Genomic DNA, 19,253 nt, shown 5'->3' with positions numbered 1-19,253 from the left:
GCCAGGGATTTTCATCTCAGGTACACTTCTTGCTGCCTCTGTGGCTATCTGGCTATAGAACACCTCCAGAGAACAAGTACATCAGACAGCCTTTGGCACTGCAGTTTCAAGTTGTCCATGGAGGACTTTTTTAGAATCCCATTTTTTATTGTAAGGGACAATCTTGCTTTTAATTTTTATTTCCAGACTTTCACAAGTACAACAGAACTACCAAGGAATTGTTACAAATCAGTGAAATATGTCCAAGACTAACTATTGTACAGTCAATTAAAGGCCTGTCTCTTGCTACAGTTGCTCAGAGCATGGGCTGTCTTTCCAATAATAGTTGAATTTACGAACCGCCTTCCCTATCTGAGATCTTGTAGACATAGTGCCATATTTACCATTTAAATCTTCAGATCTCCAGTTCTGGCTCTTCCTAGAATCAACCCAAAAGGGGTCCAAGTTCCTCAGAGGTTGAAAGTGTTGGAATATATGCTTCAGGTTGCTGACGTACACACTAAATATCTGTATATAATAATTTATTTTTAAACAATGTGGAGTCTTATCTTTTCTAGTTACCTCTAGCCTAGGTTGGCTACACATGTTCAGCAGGATAAACTTAAAACTAGAAATGCATCCATGTCATTGGTTATTTAGATATGATCTTGTGATTAAAGCTTTACTTCAGTGGACAAATGGAGCATAAGAAAATGACACTAAAAGTAGTTTTTTGATGGTTTTTTGTTTTTACAGTGTTCATAGTTTCTCCCAGGTTGAATTGCTGTGTGAAAATATTCAGAATTGGTCTCACTATTGGCCCATAGCTTCATCTTTGGTTTCTAACTCCATTTACTTGAAATTGTCAAATCACACTACAAATGGTGTTAGTTAATTGTAACCTAGGCCATTCAGTGAACATAGCCAGAGGCAACTATGCTTTTATTCGGTTCAAAATGTTGGGGTCTAAATTAGCTGTTACCACTCCAGAAAGAGATCTTGGAGTCACTATGGATAATTCTCTGAAAACATCTGCTCAATGTGCAGCAGCAGTCAAAAAAAGCTAACAATATTAGGACAAAGATAACACAGAAAATATTATAATGCCACTATATCAGTCCATGGTATATCTACCTGTTGAATAGTGTGTAGTTTGGGTCACTCCATCTCAGAAAATGTTTATTAGAATTGAAAAAAGTACAGAGAAGGACAACAAAAATAATTAGGGGTATGGAACAGATTCCGTATGAGGAGAGAGTAAGAAGACCAGGACTGTTCAGCTTAGAAAAGAGATGACTAAGGAGGGATATGATAGAGGTTGATAAAATCATGATTGGTGTGAAGAATATGAATAAGGAAGTATTATTTATCCCGTCATGTAACACAAAAGCAAGGGGTCACCCAACAAAATTAATAGTAGCAAGTTAAAAAACAGACAAAGAAATAATTCTTCACCCAGTGCACAGTCAACGTGTGGAACTCATTGCCAGGGGATGTTGTGAAGGCCAAAAGTATAACTGGGTTAAAAAAAGAATTTGATATGTTCATGAAGGATAGGTCCATTAATAGCTATTATCCAGGGTGGTCAGGGATGCAGTCCCCTGCTTTGGGTGTCCCTAAACCTCTGACGGCCAGAAACTGGGAGTGGATAATGGGATGGGTCACTCGATGACTGCCCTGTTCTGCACATTCTTTCTGAAGTATCTGGCACCAGCCATCGTCAGAAGACAGGACACTGGGCTAGATGGACCACTGGTCTGACCCAGTATGGCCATTCTTACGTTCTGTTTTGGAGTTTTCATGTTGTTTATCTTAATTTTTAGTCTATGAAAGGGAATGCCTGATGTTTAAACAGAATTTTAAAAATCCAAATTACTCTTTCATCACTAGTGCTGTTTATTGCTTTCACTTTGCTCATTTGGGCAGTGAAATGATGCTGGCCAGTTTACTTTCTGGTTCTTATGCATTAGCAGAATGCTGCTGTTTGGGTTTCCAGTACCGCAAGAGGATTAACTCTCTTCCCCTTCCATTCCTTTAAAAAAGTTTCCATGGGGAAAAATTAAGTGACAATGTTTTCTTCTCATACCAGGATTTGTAAAACCTCATTTAAAAAAAAACAAAACTTTAAAAGTCTTTCACTAAACAGTAGATCTAAACAAGTTGAATGTCTGGCAAACATTTAAATTTTGGTTTGATTGTAATTGTTCAAATTATATTTTTAAAATAGACTTATCAATGATTTGTTTTTCAGTAAAATATATTGTAAAGTACAGCTGGACAGTTGTGTTAAAGATTCTCTCATCAGATAACTAGTCCCAAAATTCATATACTACACAAGGCCCAAAGCCATACCCCGGATTTGGGAGCATGAGAACTGTAAAGATGGATATCTTTTTGTGGAGCTTCCCAAGTAAAATCAAAGGCAGTTTTGCTTGTGTAAGGAGACTGGGATAGGATCCTCTGCAGTCACATTTCTTAGGAACTAAATGTAGCTTTTGCTACTTGAACTGTAATTCCCTGACTGAGAAGCCAAGCAATTTGCCTTTGTTTCATAGAGTTTGAGTTTTTTCTCTTTTTTTCTAATTTTCAGGTGGTGGCCAGCAGAGATCTGCAATCCCAGGTCTGTGCCTCTCAACATTCAGGGCCTCAAACATGATATCGGGGACTTCCCGGTATTTTTCTTTGGTTCACATGACTACTATTGGGTGCACCAGGGCAGAGTTTTCCCTTATGTTGAAGGAGATAAAAGCTTTGCTGAGGGGCAAACTAGTATTAACAAGACCTTCAAGAAAGGTAAAATTAAACAAAGTTTATAGTGGTTTATAACAAAACTTCCATTTTTTTTCTACATCGTCGCTTAACTTGCATGAGAATTATGTGGCTAGTTTTCTGTGTCTGTGTTAAGCTGCAAACTTTGTATAGTGCCGTTGGATAGAGGTTAAAATATTATTAGGATCTAACTTCCTGCCTCTCTCTGCTGTTTGTAGGCAGCCCCAATTCTTCCCCACTTAACTTGGAAAGAAGTTATGAGGTGGAACCTGGGCTCTGATGCAGATGGCCACCCCATAGTGTTTAAATATGTACTGAAAACTACCTGGTTTAAAACTCATTAATGCCATAGTGTAACATTTCATTGTACACTTGTTCTTTGTAGATTTCTAATTCCTAGCTTTTCAAAAATGTCTCTCAGCAGCAGCAGCCAATACTAATTCCTCCTCATTTTGGACTCCCTTGCACAGCACTTGAAGAAGCTGCAAAACGCTTCCAGGAACTGAAAGCACAAAGAGAAAGCAAAGAAGCACTAGAGATTGAAAGGAATTCAAGAAAACCCCCACCTTACAAACATATTAAAGTGAGTCCTCTCCTTTGTGTGAATGAGCTATAGATTTAAACAGGGAAGCCAATTGTTGCTTAGAAGAAAATTCAGATAATCAGTCTACCATTCGTCAAAGATCTCTTCTGGCCTCCTTCGTTTAATACCATAGGTCCTTTCATTGTTATAAGGAAGGTGTAACCATCAGTAAAAGGGACTTTGAGTTTAAGGTCAGTTTTACTGAAGACAAAGGACTTTGATAGTTGCAAGTGGGTCCCACCCATCTCAAATGAATCTTGGGGCTTACTTACCATTAAGAAATTATATTAGCATTGAAAAATAACAAACTGTTAGTATGAGAACTTAATCTCCAAATCTGGATACTAAAAAGATGATCTAGATTTTTTTGCCAGCAACCTTGGGGGCACAGTACTGCAGGTTGTGCACTTATCTGTTTGATTGTACTTTATAATATGCTTAATTCCCAAGAATTTAAACTATTTTTGTATGCCTCAAAAGAGTTGTTGTACTAATACATTTACTATACAGTCTGAAACCGTCCTGTCCCATGTTCTGTGCTGCATACCTCATTGCTGGTTTCTCTGAACACCTGAGATGCTTGATTGTTAGTGGTAGAGCAGTGCCAGATGCAACCTCTGAAATTCCTAGATTGCAGAGAAGTATTTTAGCCTTGCTGCCTTTTCTTAGTTGACACACTTGCTTTTAGAGAGGAACAGAAAAAATACAGCTGTTTCTGATGTTAGTAGCGGTGTGTGTAATAGCTGTTGCATTTGCTTACATTTTGAAATATCTTGACTGTCATGGGCCTTGATTTAAGTGGTTCTGATCTAAATTCTGTGTGTATGGCCATAAATCCAAATTTATCCCTTGTCTTTTTTTTTGTTTTTGTTCCACAGTCCAACAAGGTAATAGGGAAAGTTCAGATTCAAGTTGCTGATTTGTCAGAAATTCCTCGCTGTAATTGCAAGCCATCTGATGAGAACCCCTGTGGCCTAGAGTCAGAGTGTCTGAACAGGATGCTACAGTATGAGTGTCATCCCCAAGTGTGCCCAGCAGGAGAGCGCTGTCAGAACCAGTGCTTCACCAAAAGACTCTATCCAGATGCTGAAATCATAAAAACAGATCGACGTGGCTGGGGTCTCAGGACAAAAAGGAACATTAAAAAGGTAGAATTTAGGACAAATACAGAGCCATTAAAGAGAGTATTTGAAGAGAGTGCTGCTATTCTTTTATTGTTTGTACCTTGAACAAAAAATATATCAAGAAGTTAATACTTTCAAGTGAATTCATCCTGCACACACAATGGTTTCTTTAAATTTACAAGGCATGAAACTTCCTCAAATGGAAGAAATGATGATAAATCCAACTTCATGGAATATGAGACATCTGGCAGAGGTGTTTTTTTGCCGTTACAATGCTTTCTTGTAGAGTAAGCGTCAGATTCAACTGATTAGAAATTTCACTGGTGATGGGCAGGAGATGAGTTCTATCAGTACTTCTTATAGAAGATAGTGATGTACCTAAGTTCTCATATTGACTTCCGAGCATGGAGGGAGAGGGAAAAAATAGTTTTTTAGATGGTTTCAGATGCTTTTTTGACCAAGCCTGGCTTTTGAAGATGCTAAAGTCTTAGAGAGATGGTAATAAAAAATAAAACACACCTCCATTATTTTCTCTTTCCCTCAACCCCAGAGTTAACACAGCAAATGAAATTAATCACACTTCATGATATGAAATAACTCAAAGGATGGGAGATGGGGCAACCTAAGATGGTCAGGCTCTTTCTGAGGGGTTACGTCAAGGTAGCTTTCTGTACTTTCTTTTGCCTTTTCTTTTAAGCTTTTACGTGGTAAGATGATCACTCTGCAGATCCCAATAGCAGATTGTCTGGATTGGGCGTGGGAGGGGATGCAACATTGCTCTTACAAACATCTGGTCACGAGGGAGCTGGCATAGCCTCCTTGACACTCAACTCTACAGACTGGATTTATTTCAGAAGAACTCGGAGGGGATTAATAAAAGGCTTGTGGTGATCAGGCTACATTGGACAGCACGCTTAAGTTCTTGTTTAAAGTTCAAGAAGGCAGAGAAGAATAATGAAGATACAGAGATTTCTATTGATGGACATGGTGCAGTTGTTGTAACTGAAAGCACCAAGAACTGATTAGTTTAAGGAAATATTGAGGATTAATATAAATGTTAGAATGATTGAAGTCCTTAGAGGAGTGGTCGCAGGTGGGGTAGCAGTGATGGGTGGGGTGAGGGATGAAAGTACCTTTCTTGACTATGTGATAAAGATACTGGAAATGGATCATTTTGGTTTTCCTTTACACTGTATCGCTGCACACTGTATTCCTGGGGACACCAGTCTGGGATTATCCACTGGGATTCAGGTGGGATGTGCAACAGTTGATATGGAAAAACAAAATCTTACACTGGATTGCAGTCTTGCTGTACTTCGAGGCAAGCGTGAGGATGATGGGCCTGGATTTCACGGCTGCTTTAACTTGCCAGGCAGAGGATTGGATTTGATGGACAGATGTATGTTTTGCTCTTACTCATGCAGGCTTCGTTGTTTCTGAACAAGGAGGAGGCTGAGCACACTTGAAGAATGGAAGATCCAGCTATGGCTGCAGATGGAATGGACAATTAAGACTTCAGGACAAGTTGTTTTTATCATTTGACCTGCATCCTCAGAGTTCACTTCAAAGTACTATTTTGCTTTCAATTGGCTTCATATTTTCTTCACTTTGAATTTGCACACATCTTGCTAAAGAAGGTATCCTGGAACTTCTCATAGTGAAGGCACATTCCACAGTTCTGGTGGACTTAAACTTGATGTAAGGTCTTCACTGCAATTCTCTGTTAAATGAAGCTGACTGCTGTCCAGACGGGATTCTGATGTGATGTTTTGGATTGTAGCTGGACGTGATTTGTTCGCTGTTGGATGATGTGTTTTGCTCCATAATGTAATCTCAGCAGTTAGATAAAAGCAAAGAGATTCTGAATTGTTTTTCATCCTTAAATTATATGCTGCTTAAATATTACACGTGGATAGTAGAGGTTTATCTGCTAGTCTGAAGTGACCCGGCAGTACCCAGGCAAATGGGCTTGGGCAAAGGCATAGTAGCAACTTTTAACTGTGAATTCTTTGCTTTTGTCAGTTCTAATTAGGGTCTCTACCTTGTATTTGTTTAGTAACTTAGTACATAGAAATTTAGCATAGAGAAATGTTGTGCAGGGCCTAAATGGATGTGTCAAGTATTCACTTACCTGTGGCAATATCAGAGATGTTTGAACAAACCAGTTTCAAATCTGTGTTTTTAACCATTGCTTCAGCTGAAACTATAAACCTTTTGATTGGACTTGGGATAGTTCTACTCCTGGGCACTTAAATTTACAAGTAACTAGAGGAAACCAGAGTAAATTGACAGAGAATACATTTTAACTCTCTTCAGTTTCTTTCTGCACCAAGTACATGGTAAATGTTCATAGCATTTTTATGGTGGATTTTCTGTGAATTTTCTTCGCATACTAAGTATGAAACAATGTATTTGTGTCCTGTAGGAGCTCTACTAAAAATTCTGTCTGGCTCCATTAGAAAAACCCTTCTGAGCACTTGATTAAACCATTTGTTCCAAAACACGCAGTCTAAACGAAAAGGAATTTGGTGGGGAAAAGAGAGAGGCACTTTTGAAAATTTCATCCCAGAGATGACAGATTTGTCCAAGTAACTTAGGGGCCTGTGTTCATTGGAGTCTAAATCCCATTTCCAGGAATGACTTGAGCGCTTTTGAAAATGTTATCCTGATGATCTCCTCCTGCAGTACAGCCTTTTCTCCTTCAAAGCTCCAGAATGTGACAGACATGATTCTGGTCTCTCTGGAGCCATTCCCATAACCAGCTACGACAGCCATTAGCGCTCATAGACTTTTGTCAGACTGTTGACGCCACATAGTCTATAACGTGTTGGTACTATTTTATTACAAAAAAACAAAAAAACCTTGAAACTGCTCAGACACTTGTTTGACACTTAAATTTGAGCATCTCAAAGAGCTACTTTTGGAAATGTTTAAGCACTAGAACTGTTGAGACTGTTACAATAAAATGACCCTCAATGTGCTAAATGTTAACTCCCTTGTATCAAGGTATCATCATTTCCTGGCCATTTCAAAGTCCATCATGTGAAAGCTGGGAATACGCAGTCAGCCTGAAGGCTCACTTTTAACTTGTTTTTAGTGGTTTAATTATTTAAGCCAGTTTTGTAATATCTGTTCTACATTAAAACTTTATCACAAACTTTTCTTGTTTATTATTGACTGTTATAAGTCCTGTTAAAATGAATTGTTGAAATGCTGTGCAGTGAAAATGTTTAGCAGTACAGTAAAGTTATTGTTATATCAGGTTGATATTCTGTGGGCATCTATATGTTAGCCTGGAATTTGAAAAAAAAAGAAAAGAGCATGTGACTTAAAATATTGCCAGTGAACCTCTAAATAATGTTGAATCTTGTAGCTGTGCTAGGGTGACCAGACAGCAACTGTGAAAAATCGGGACGGGGGTGCGGGGAGTAATAGGCACCTATATAAGACAAAGCCCCAAATATCGGGACTGTCTGTATAAAATTGGGACATCTGGTCACACTAAGCTGTGCTGCTATGACTAGGACCAGTGCATGGAGAAGCAGTCTTAATTTTGGCTTTGCTATTGCCTTATACTTAATGTATAATAAACGTAGTGCCCAAGTGGTGTTTTATCATGGGTGTTTGAATATATTGTTATAAATATGTTCTCATTTTCTATAGACTGACCATACAGATCTTTTTTTAAAAAGGACAGAAGTACAAGCAGAGCCTTGAACAGGCTATATACAATTGACCACAAAAGATATAACTCATTAATCAAATGTGTCCTTCAGAACTGCATAACTATTTTTAATTGCTGCTTTATTAAAAATTCTAGTTGTGATGCTTCCATTTTGAAGCACAGTTCTATAACTTAATCTAAACTTGTGTGCATATGTATTTTTCTATACTGGTCACTCTAGTGTAGTACTTCTATTTTAACCAGTTCTCAGTATTTTGATTATCCTAAGGAGCCACCCTACTTAGACCTTGCAATGGACAAGGGCTTCCCATCCCATTTTTCTATGCTTCCTCTCTCTTTAACTATACAGATAGCAGGCAATAAGCATGGATTTCTTTGGTTGACTTTGCAGGGTGAATTTGTAAACGAATATGTTGGTGAATTAATTGATGAAGAAGAATGCCGATTGCGGATCAAACGTGCCCATGAGAACAGCATAACCAATTTTTATATGTTAACTGTTACAAAGGTAAAGCACCATATCTCTACAATATAAAATATACTGCTGCTTAAGGGACTAGGCCTTAAGGTCTGGGATCGTAGGATCAGGGGCCATGTTTAAAGCACAAGAATTACATTTTCTTTCACTTCTAGCTAAAATGTAATGTATTTAGTGCAGGTGAAAGGTCCAAGAGAGTGACGTCCTCTTTTCATACAGCGTGTACTTCATGGACCATTGTGCTTCAGCCTTGATTTAGTGGAGCTTCTGCGGGGAGTGGGAAAATGAATTCCCATGGCCTCTTCAGTCCATAGTGTGTCTGCTGATACTGCCAACAAGCCTGTCAGTCAGAGTGGAATGTGGACACCTGTCTGATAGAATTGCATTGCAATTCCAATGTATTTCTGATCAGTCACCAAACAGTTGTATTTGAAGGGTAACTCACTTAGGTGTCTCTTGACCAAGATTGGGGTTGAACCAGAGATGAAAGGATCCAGAGCTTCTTAGCAGTACCATAAGCCATTCATTTCTCCCTGCATTAAGCGCTGAGGAGCTTTAGGTAAAAGTTACTTCCAGGAAAAGCCAATATCCATTATAACTCATTTATCAAGTACCTGTCTAAATATATTATCTGCATTCGTCGTTACTTGACTTGTCAAAGGAAGACTTTTGTTTGTCTGATTCTAAATCTGTGTGTTTGTCTCTTTATTGAAGGACCGGATAATTGATGCTGGTCCAAAGGGGAATTTTTCTCGTTTTATGAACCACAGTTGTAATCCGAACTGTGAAACACAGAAATGGACAGTGAATGGGGATGTTAGAGTTGGACTCTTTGCTCTCCGTGATATTCCTGCAGGTAAAAAGAAGCCTCCATCCTGCATGTGCCCTCCTCTCCTAAAATGGAAATCAGTTGCCAGCTCACCCACTTTTTCCCTTCTGAAGTTACTTGGTCACATTGGCATTTACAATTACTAACTTACCCATTGGGACAAAGAAAATGCACTGTCAAGAAGTTCTAGATCTTCATATGCATAGTCTCATTAGGAGCAACTTACAATGAAATGCAGAATATTAAAGATGAAACTTGCTTTATCATAAACACGAAAAATATCAAGGGCTTTGCCAAATACTTGAAAACACAGGAAAATTCAATGTTAACTCTTTTTGCCATGTCTGAATAGACTTTCATCTAGCATAGACCCCCAATTTCAGATCCATTTCCTAACATTATTTTGTAACCAATCTACCACTTTAAGCTGAGATTAAAATGATAGACTAGCCATTGTTTCTGTGTGATCTGTAGAAAAACAATGTGCAGTGCTCCTGTCTGGCCCAAAGCTATGCTGGCACTGTATAAACAAAGCAGAGGAAGGATGCTTTGTTTCTTTTCAGAAAAACTAAAAAGAACAGTAATCAGTGTTGATCCAAATGGGAAAATGGACACAGTCAATATAGGAAAAAGACTATTTGGGGCTTCTATGTGAGTGTATTCCACCTAGAAAGAGTGTTTTAAAAAGAAATTATTTCAGTGCTAGGTTTGTAACCAGGCTCATAAGACTTATAGTTCCGCAACCACAAAGTTACTGGTTGTTGAATCATCATTTGGTTTTTAGAACAGAACAAAACTGAGTTGTCGTCCTCAGAACATGGATTCTGGATCATTTGTTCTGCCTTGCTGTTTACAGCTTCTCTCGCTGTTGCTTCATGAGTATGTTTTATCTCTGTATTTTTGATGTAGTTATAAATATTGTGATCTTGTAACTATGCCCTTTTAAAAACAGTGGTGTTAATATTAAGGGAGAAAATGCTAAAGCTGAATTGCTGTATTGTGTATGAATAGTTTTTCTTTAAATTTCAGGGATGGAGTTAACATTTAATTATAATTTGGACTGTCTGGGCAATGGTAGGACTGAATGCCATTGTGGAGCAGAAAACTGCAGTGGCTTCCTAGGAGTACGGCCGAAGGTTAGTTGTACAGAAATAAAAATTGAGCTCAACGCACTTGTATTGAAAGCTCTTTTTGTGGAAGGAGAGTGAATAGAGGTCTGTTTCATTTAATGTAATATTTTAGTACTTTGAAGATTCCCCCAAAGGCTTTACAAGTTTGTACTACTGTAAATGTACCCATCTCCAGGATGGAAGAGCCACTATGCCACCCAGATGTGGCATGGAACAGTCCCATCATGTTTAGGGTGCCTGACTTAAAAAACAAAAACAAAAACAAAACTTCTTGTCCCATATTTTACTTCTGTATTTGCCGTTCTTATATGGAAAGCATTGTGAAATTCCCCTGCTTGTTTGAGGATCTGGAAACTTGTCTTGCGGATGTGTTTCATTCTGGTCCCAGCCTAGAGTGCTGACCTTAGTCAGCTTCTTATGAAGTAGCATCTCTGTAGGGGCAGAGAAGTGACTGAAGTCTCTGCTCACATAGCTATTATGCATAAGCTCTCTGAGGAATACAAATCCTACTGCAGTAGGGACCCATCCTCATTGGGCCTTTAGCCGTTACCATCAAATTACAGCTCACTAATAGTAATCTGGCAACATTCTAACCTGTTTCGCATGTGTGTGGCAGGGGAGATGAAGGTGGGAGTCACTGGGTAGACTAGACTTCGTTGAGCATGATTTGCAGAAATAATAACCCGCAGTTGACTTTTGGGGGGCCATGTGGCTTTTTAAAGTGATTATTGTTGACTAAAATTGTTACTGCTGTGACTTTTTTCCTTTTAATGGCCAGACGGCGTTTGCAACAGCGAATGAAGAGAAGGCAAAGAATGCCAAGCTAAAGCAGAAGAAACGGAAAATAAAAACAGAGCAGAAGCAGATGCATGAGGACAACTGTTTCCAGTGTGGAGATGGAGGAGAACTAGTCATGTGTGACAAAAAGGACTGCCCCAAAGCATACCACCTCCTATGCCTTAACCTGACTCAGCCACCATTTGGTAAGTGCTTTCGCATAGCCACCAGACTCTTTGCTTGCTTCATGGATATCATGCTGCATAGAAAGTTGTAGCTTAATCCAAACTGTGATGTCCTCCTACCGTAAATGTGACAGGTTTGCTTTTGAAATGCTCTTCTGTATTGACAAATCTCCTTAGGTAGCAATATTTCTAAAGATCTGTGTGGAGACGAACAGTTACAAAGCTATGATGTAATTGCAGAGCCTTTCTCCTGTTTGGATCACATTTGCTTATTTTATTTTGATTGAAATAATCAGACAGTCTTGGTCTCATATGGCTCCCATGTTCATATCACATGGTAATGCTTATGACAACAGCTATGCACAGCACATGGTAGTACTTAAATTTTAATGGGTTCTCTAAATCTCTTATCTTCTAATCATGTGGGTTTTCTTTGGGTCTCTGGTTTTTTTTTTGTCTTTTTCCTTATTAATTAAAAAGGCAGCTCTTTGTAGCCTAGGCTCAAATTATCCACTGATAACCAACAATAACAAATTTTATTTAAAAACAAAACAGAACAACCACTTTATCCTGGTTTTTAAACTATCTATTTCTCGAGGCCTTGATCAAATTAACTGGAGGTTCACATTAGTCTATGACTGAATTAAGTGGAAGATTTTGAGCTGTGAATGGAGTTCAATCTGAGATGTGTCTTTTCAGGACAGCAATATATGGAAGTACAGAAAGCTTCCCTCCAAATTTTCTTTACTAGTGACATAAATTATTACATTTGATCAGCAGGAAAATGCTGGTGAACGACTTCAAGAAGTAAAATTTGTTTTTTACCTGGCCCAGTGGAGGCAGACACAGCGATGCTAGAGATCTGGAGTCCTGTCTTGGTGCTGTTCATACTCTCTGGGCTAAGAGTCTGGTCATGTTGTGGATGCAGTGTGTTATGTCCCGAAGAAGGAGAGTGCTTCCTGTTTTCTCTGCAGCAACGCAGTTTAAAGGAATATAGCATGATTTCAGTGTGAGGGAAAGGAGAAGCTGTTAACTTTCCTTTTTGACATGCTCAGTCTAATTTTACAACCTGACAGTTGGGCATGTGGTTATGCTAATGCATGCCTGCATGTTTTTGTGGTGGTCTCTGTTTGCTTGTACTTAAATATGGTATTGCCATATCCCACTCTTGTCTGAGGCACCTTCTCATTTATGACTCAGAACTCAGCCATTCTGTGTTTTTAACAATATAGTGCAGTGTGATTCTGTTATAAATATTGATTTAGGATACCCATTTCAGTCAGTGTATCCAAATTATTACCATGTTCAGATCCAGAAAACTGTGAATTTCACAAGTCAGACATGCATAGAAGCCAATGCTCTATCTTGCAAGTACACAGTGTGTTCTGATGCGAGAGCAGGTGGATCTGGTTACATCTGGCTCTACAGTGCAGTAATGTTTTGCTTACAGTCAACCCGAGGCTCAAAAATGTAAATTTGTCAACAATAACTGCTTCCAATCCAATACTTGTGAAAGACAGATGCAGGAACTTTAATAAAAACTGACTTTTGGGAGGTACCTTTTATGCATAGAGTTGAATGGCTCTATACTACGTGGAATGAGAGAGACCAATTCCAATATCTATTGCAGATAGACTAACTTCAACTTCCTGTCTCTTTCCTTCCCCTCCCTTCCTTCTTCCATCTTCAGGAAAGTGGGAGTGTCCGTGGCACCAGTGTGACATCTGTTGCAATCCTGCAATTTCATTCTGCGAGTTTTGCCCTCGTTCATTCTGTAAAGATCATGAGAAGGGAGCCCTAGTGGCATCAGCATTGGATGGCTGTCTCTGCTGCTCTGAACATAACCCCAAATCTCCTATGGCACCAGAGTATTGGAGCAAGATCAAATGCAAATTGCAACCCCAGAACCCTGGAGAAGAAGCAAAGGAATAAATTTGTTCAAACAAACAACAAATGGCAAATAGGTGATGAACTTGAAGAGACTGCTATGGCACATTCAGTCTTCATCATCAGCGCTGCCTTGTTGGAACTGGGAAAGGGACCATCTAATCTTGGCAGGCGGAAGCAGTCAGTCGTGTCCGTTTTGGGTTTTTTTTTCTGTTCTTGTCCTTTTCTTACCTTACCCTTGAGTGTGCTTCAACAGCTCTTACTGTTGGAAAACAGAAATATCTTGGCTTTCTTAAGGAAAAAAGATCAAAAAAAGCAAACCTTTTGACATTGAAAAGAATAGTGTGTTAAAATATGTTCTTTGAGTGTAGAAGGGAAAACATAGCATATTTATTTATTTAATTTTAAAGGATGTTGCGGATTCTGGTCCTGATCAGTAAGCGTGTCTAAAAAAAGAATTGACTAGCAAAACCAGTCTGGTATAACGTGTATGTCTAGTTTATTAAAAAAAAAAGGGAGAGGACCAACCCTCCCCAATCTACAAACAGCTTTCACGTAACACCATGAGGAGTGATGTGGGTTTCAGAGCAGTGGACAGTGAATGCCTTCATTCCAGTTGGTCATCTTTAAAGGTCTTCTGAGAAGATGGATTTCATCTCATCATGCTTAACTCATTATGAATAATGTTGTAAAGATTTTCACATAAGCAATTGGGAGTATTATCCAGTTTTTTTTCTTGAAGTGCTTTTTATTTCAATAGATATTTTAACAAAAAGGGGGAGAGGAAGCAATCTCGGTCCCTTATTGTTAAAATGAGTGGTGTCAGCTAACAAAGCAGGCATAGAAAGAGCTTAATTCTGCAGTGGTCACTTTTCTGCCTCGCTTCGTTTGGAGGGCAGTTTTGGGTGGAGAGGATTCATGGACAGCTTAGTCATCTGAACATTGCACTACATTAATTGTAGCGAAAGCCCTGATCCTTCTTTTGTTGGAGTCATTGCAAGCTTTGTCATTGACTTCACTGGGTGCAGGATTAAAACCTTTTCGATGTATTTATCAGATATTTAGTCTGTACTTGTTTCATGATGATTTTCTTAGAGCCTGATCCTTTGTTACCTTCCTCCCAAACTCCCATTAGTTTCAAAGGGAGTTCTTGAGAGTTAAAGTAATAGGGGATCAGCCTCATGTGTGTGATGTGTTTTTAAAAGAGTTTTGGAGAACAGGGGTGTTTAGATTTGCAGGGGTGGGGATAAATCTCCAAATTAAATTTATTTTCGTTGGTTTTTATAGAATAGTGAAAAATCAGTTTTTAAAAGCACTTCCTGAATTAACAGGGTATATATTGGGCCAACACTAAAGCACTCAATCTTACAAAGTACTGTGTATATCCCAGTATAGTTAATATAGTCAACAGTAATCCTTTAATTTGTAGGCAATGGCTGGTGTTCTGATATTGCTAGCTACTTTTACACTAACTTTCTGCCACTGGGTGTTCCGGAGCATCCCCACCTGGAAGGAATTAACAACAAGGTATGGTGGGCAGATGGCAGAGGGATAATTCTTTATTCATTCTGAAGAACATTCAGCATTGTCTCTGGGAAAATGTCTACATAGACCTGCAGGTACATAGTAGCATCTCAGTTCCAGAGAGTGACTAATAAAGGGGTGGAAAATAATACCATGGGGTTTTGGAGTATGGCTCGCCTTTGTACCAGGTTTCCTTTTGCATTCTCAAATTATTTCTAATCCGTGTGTGTGTGTGAGAGTGATTTGTTCTTTTTTTTTTGTGCAATTGCAAAATTAACAAAATACACTACAGCCTTTGAAGCATCTGAAATGCCACTTCACTGACCTGGCAGCTATTCCTCTTGAAACAATTTACAGATCCCTTTCCAGTAAACTCAGTTTGTTCGGGATTTTTTGTTTTATTACATAGTATAGATCTCTCATGTGATCTTTGGGTCAGTTTATACTTTAGAGTGCTGATGGAAAATGCAGATCACTTGTCCTGTTATGGCCAATACTGAAGTGAATGTCTAAAACACTAATCTTGCTTGTAAGCAGTGCTATATTTTGGTATTTAAAAAAAAAAACAACGTAAAAAAAGATTTTATTTTTCTTAGCTTTTTTGTTTGTGATTAAAAAAAAAAAGCTCTTAATGGAGAAGGTTTTCACCCTTTTCTAAAATTGCAAACACAGCTCTTTCCTTGGTAGTGTCCATAAGACCTGATCTGTTTACACTGCATAATAAAATGTTAGGTTTTCTGTTGTTCAGACGATTTGGGGATATGGTAAGCCAGAAAGTGCTGAACTTTTAAAATATTGTATGATGTGTTCCCATGTGCTTTCTTCTATAGTATGTCAACACTGTCTTGTCATTGACTGAGGAGGAATGGCTATGTCAAAATGCCTTAAGCATTTGAGATGTCAATGAGCTGACAGTTGTTTAAAAATATTAATTGTCATGGGAAATTATCAAAATATATTCTGTGACATATCAGCATGTTGGGTGTAACTAAGTATATGATGGTACTCTGAAAGTTTAGCAAATCATATAATGCTGTGAGGGTCATGGAGTCAGTTGTCACTCCTCTGCCATGTCACTTTATATGTTCTGTTTCAAAGTTCTTGCTGATTGTCCTCTCTTGTCTAATCCTTTACAGGAGAAAATTGTAATTGAAAGCAGCCAACAGCTGGGCTGAGACATGGGTGGTGTGAGGACAAGGATAGCTTTTAAATATGTATAATTATGAATATAAAACTTGAATTGGTTTTCTAACTGCGACAGAGGGAGAATTTCCCAAAGTATCAGGAAGCTTTTTAGTGAAAGAAGAGACCATTGGGTTGAAATAAATTAGTGACAACTGGGGATTCTCTTTATTTAGGTGATGGTTTTGTATGCAGAACACAGAATATGCTGAAAACAAATTTTAACCATGTTTTTGTAACATTATTTAAAGTGAATGGAAGAATAACATAACTTTTGTAGTAAAGCAGAAATTTGTTGCTATAAATTTGTTACTGTAAATATTGACATTTTGATTTATCAGTATTTCTGTGTATTTTGAGCTGTTGAATTCAACTTACAGTGTCTCTGAATTGAGCTATAGGAAGAATGCTAGAGACGTTTGTTTGTTTGTTTGGAAGTTTTAGTCCAGAGTCCTACAATTTGCTGCAAAGAAGAGAATGCTGAGGTTGGTTGTTACTTCCTGGCTGGAAAATGAAGAGCTCTAATTAATAATCTAGCAGCCCTTTAAGTGAAGGAGGTGCCAGTCACATTGTTTTTTTCCCCCTCATTTGGATTTTTTTGTCTAAGTTTTAAAATAGGGTCAAACTTTCAGCAGACACCTGACTCTAGATATTATTAATATGCTGGCTACACAGTAATGCAGTACCTGAGCTGCCCTGCACAGATGTTGCTGGTTTACTTTACTGGACCCCTTTTATTATAGAGTGTGCATCTTACTTCAGATCGGAGGTTCTGTGCACCATGCCCTAATGGGGTAAGGATTAATTACTGCAGTTTTCCAATAGTTTGTAAAATTGGCTTGTCGTCATGTCAGTAGGACATAAGAGTGGAAGGCGTTTGCAGCTCAGGACAGGTAATTGTATGAGCAACTTTTTCTGTATGAATTTATCTTCACTACATTTACTACGAGAGGCTTAGAGAGTCTAACATGGAGTGAGAGAGTTAGAATATTTTGTTTGGCCTTTCCACTAAAAGCTTGTTATATCTTAGTTTCCCGGTAGAATCAGACAGACACACTAACTAGACATAATAGAAAGCGAACGTCTAGACGTAAAATATGTATATACTGAACTTTACAAAAAAAATTATCTGGGTTAGGTTAGGGAGGTGGGGTAGGGGAATGAGAATGTCTGCCGCTGGTACGAAGTAGTCACTTTAACATTGAAACCTCTGCCTCATTGAATTCAGGGTTTAATGTACTTGAAGCTCTGCAGCTCATTATTTTTACAGCTATTTTATTTATACATAGATAACATTTTTTATCTGCTACATCAAAAGTCTCTTTACCTCTCCCTTTAACTTGAGTTAAAAATTACTTTCCACTCCCAGTGTACAGTGTATTCAAGGCAAAATGGAGAGATTTTTCAAAGCAGATGTCTCAGACTTATGTATGCTCTTAATGAGAAGTATATTGCATGAGACACCAGCAACTTTTTGACACTTTGATGTCCTTTACTTTATAATATTGTATCAACTCCCTCACCCTACACCACTTATTTTTGTATAGCAAAAGACATTTGCACTTATGATACACTCCTGAAATTCTGGATGTATTCAAGATGTCATTCAGAAAAAGAGAAAAATGCTTGTTTCTTATTATATTCTACTCCTGAGTAGCAAACTCAGGTACTTTTACCCTAGTGAGGGTGGGAGGATTATAAAACTGAAACTATCTGTACTTCGTCTAGGACAATATAAAAACAAAAAGGGAATATAGATATGAATTTGCCAAAGCCATGAGTTCACTGTTTGTCATGTGGTACTGATTGCATTTGTGCACAAGAGTGAGAGAGCTACCATTTTTAATGGTCTCTTCTAGCTTGAAAAGCAAGTATGGCTATATGTTTGATCCTCTCCCAAACCTTTGTCCCATAGCCTAGCACTGGACGTTTTAAGGAATTCTTGTTCACTTTTGATTTACAAACAGACTGGATGAAATACATTTGCTTCCTATTAATTAATATGGATCTGTATCTCATTTCTAGTGTCATATTTTTTCATTTATAAGCAAACTCATCATTGCCACTGAAAACCAAGATGATGAAATAACTATTACAGCTGGCTAGTAATAAGATTGTCCTTTTTGTATAAGAGTATGTGCATATTTGGGGTTGCTATTAAAATTGAACCCATTTATACCTACACAAGTGATATTGCACAACAAACACAGATACCTACAGATTCTGTTTTCATTTCCATGTAATCTTTATCTGTAACAATGACCTTTGTAGAGGTGTTATTTCTGTAGACTTTGTTTATCTGTAACAAACTTTGTAGATTCTGTGAAATGTTATTTTAACTAAATCACTTGAGTCTTTAATAGCAAAGCATCAATATTCACTAAAGTCAATATCTTAGGAGTTTCTAGAACTTGGCTAGAAGCTCTTGACACTAACAAAGTAGTGTTAATTTTCCCTGGGGATGTTCCACTGGGGCATTACTGTATTATGACTTGATGTTGCCGCATAGACTTTGAGATATACAATATTGGGGAGGGGGGTTGTTGTTTGGCCTATGTTCTCTTGCATAGTGTGAAATCTGTAAAGCTTGGTTAACCTGTATATAGATAGCTTATTGTCAACTAGTTATAGTGTATTTAGAATTGCCTGTAATATTTTAGCTTCTTACTGAATGTTGTGATGGTAGGATCATATAATTTTTGTACATTATATTTACTGAGATGTTGCCTTTTTTATTTTACAAATAATTTGGAATTCAGATGTGTTTTGCTTCTGTGAGGATTAATTTGGAAAGGTTTTTAATGACATTCCACTGATTTAAAATTTTGCTTGAGGTTGACTTCAATAAATTGTTCTGAATGTTCCAATTAAGAATGTGAACTTTTTCATATTGTAACTTTCAATCTATGGACAGAGAACCTAGTTACTTCTGAACTATCTAGCTGCAACAAAAACACACACCAAACCAAGTGACCAATAAACCGATATAATGTAAAATATTTGACACCCATGTGTGAATTCAACTGAGAATAAAAAAGTTACAAATGTGGTCTATTTGAAAATCTCTGTTGAGAGAGCCACTATGTATTTATAACAGAGCCTCTTTAACATGGATGATCAC

At 37.9% G+C, this 19,253-nt stretch overlaps 1 protein-coding gene across 6 annotated transcripts in view; it reads left to right on the top strand.

Moving 5' to 3' along the window:
* NSD3 (nuclear receptor binding SET domain protein 3) overlaps positions 1–19,181 on the top strand; it is a 64,445-nt gene extending 45,264 nt beyond the window's left edge. For 2 of the 6 annotated variants that reach the window (XM_030552184.1, XM_030552185.1), the window contains exons 17-24: positions 2,570–2,772; positions 3,219–3,331; positions 4,210–4,479; positions 8,532–8,648; positions 9,333–9,474; positions 10,477–10,583; positions 11,356–11,560; positions 13,230–19,181. In XM_030552184.1, the coding sequence (XP_030408044.1) occupies positions 2,570–2,772; positions 3,219–3,331; positions 4,210–4,479; positions 8,532–8,648; positions 9,333–9,474; positions 10,477–10,583; positions 11,356–11,560; positions 13,230–13,471 (1,399 nt within the window). In that variant the 3' untranslated portion in view covers positions 13,472–19,181. The other 4 variants (XM_030552186.1, XM_030552187.1, XM_030552189.1 and 1 more) reach the window with 4 other exon arrangements.
* Positions 19,182–19,253: the final 72 nt, after the last annotated feature.

This window comes from Gopherus evgoodei, chromosome 2 (assembly GCF_007399415.2).
Source record: "Gopherus evgoodei ecotype Sinaloan lineage chromosome 2, rGopEvg1_v1.p, whole genome shotgun sequence".
NCBI classification, from domain to species: Eukaryota; Metazoa; Chordata; order Testudines; family Testudinidae; genus Gopherus; species Gopherus evgoodei.
The sequence above is the reverse complement of the archived record's forward strand: the minus strand, read 5'-3'. Positions and strand labels throughout refer to the sequence as shown.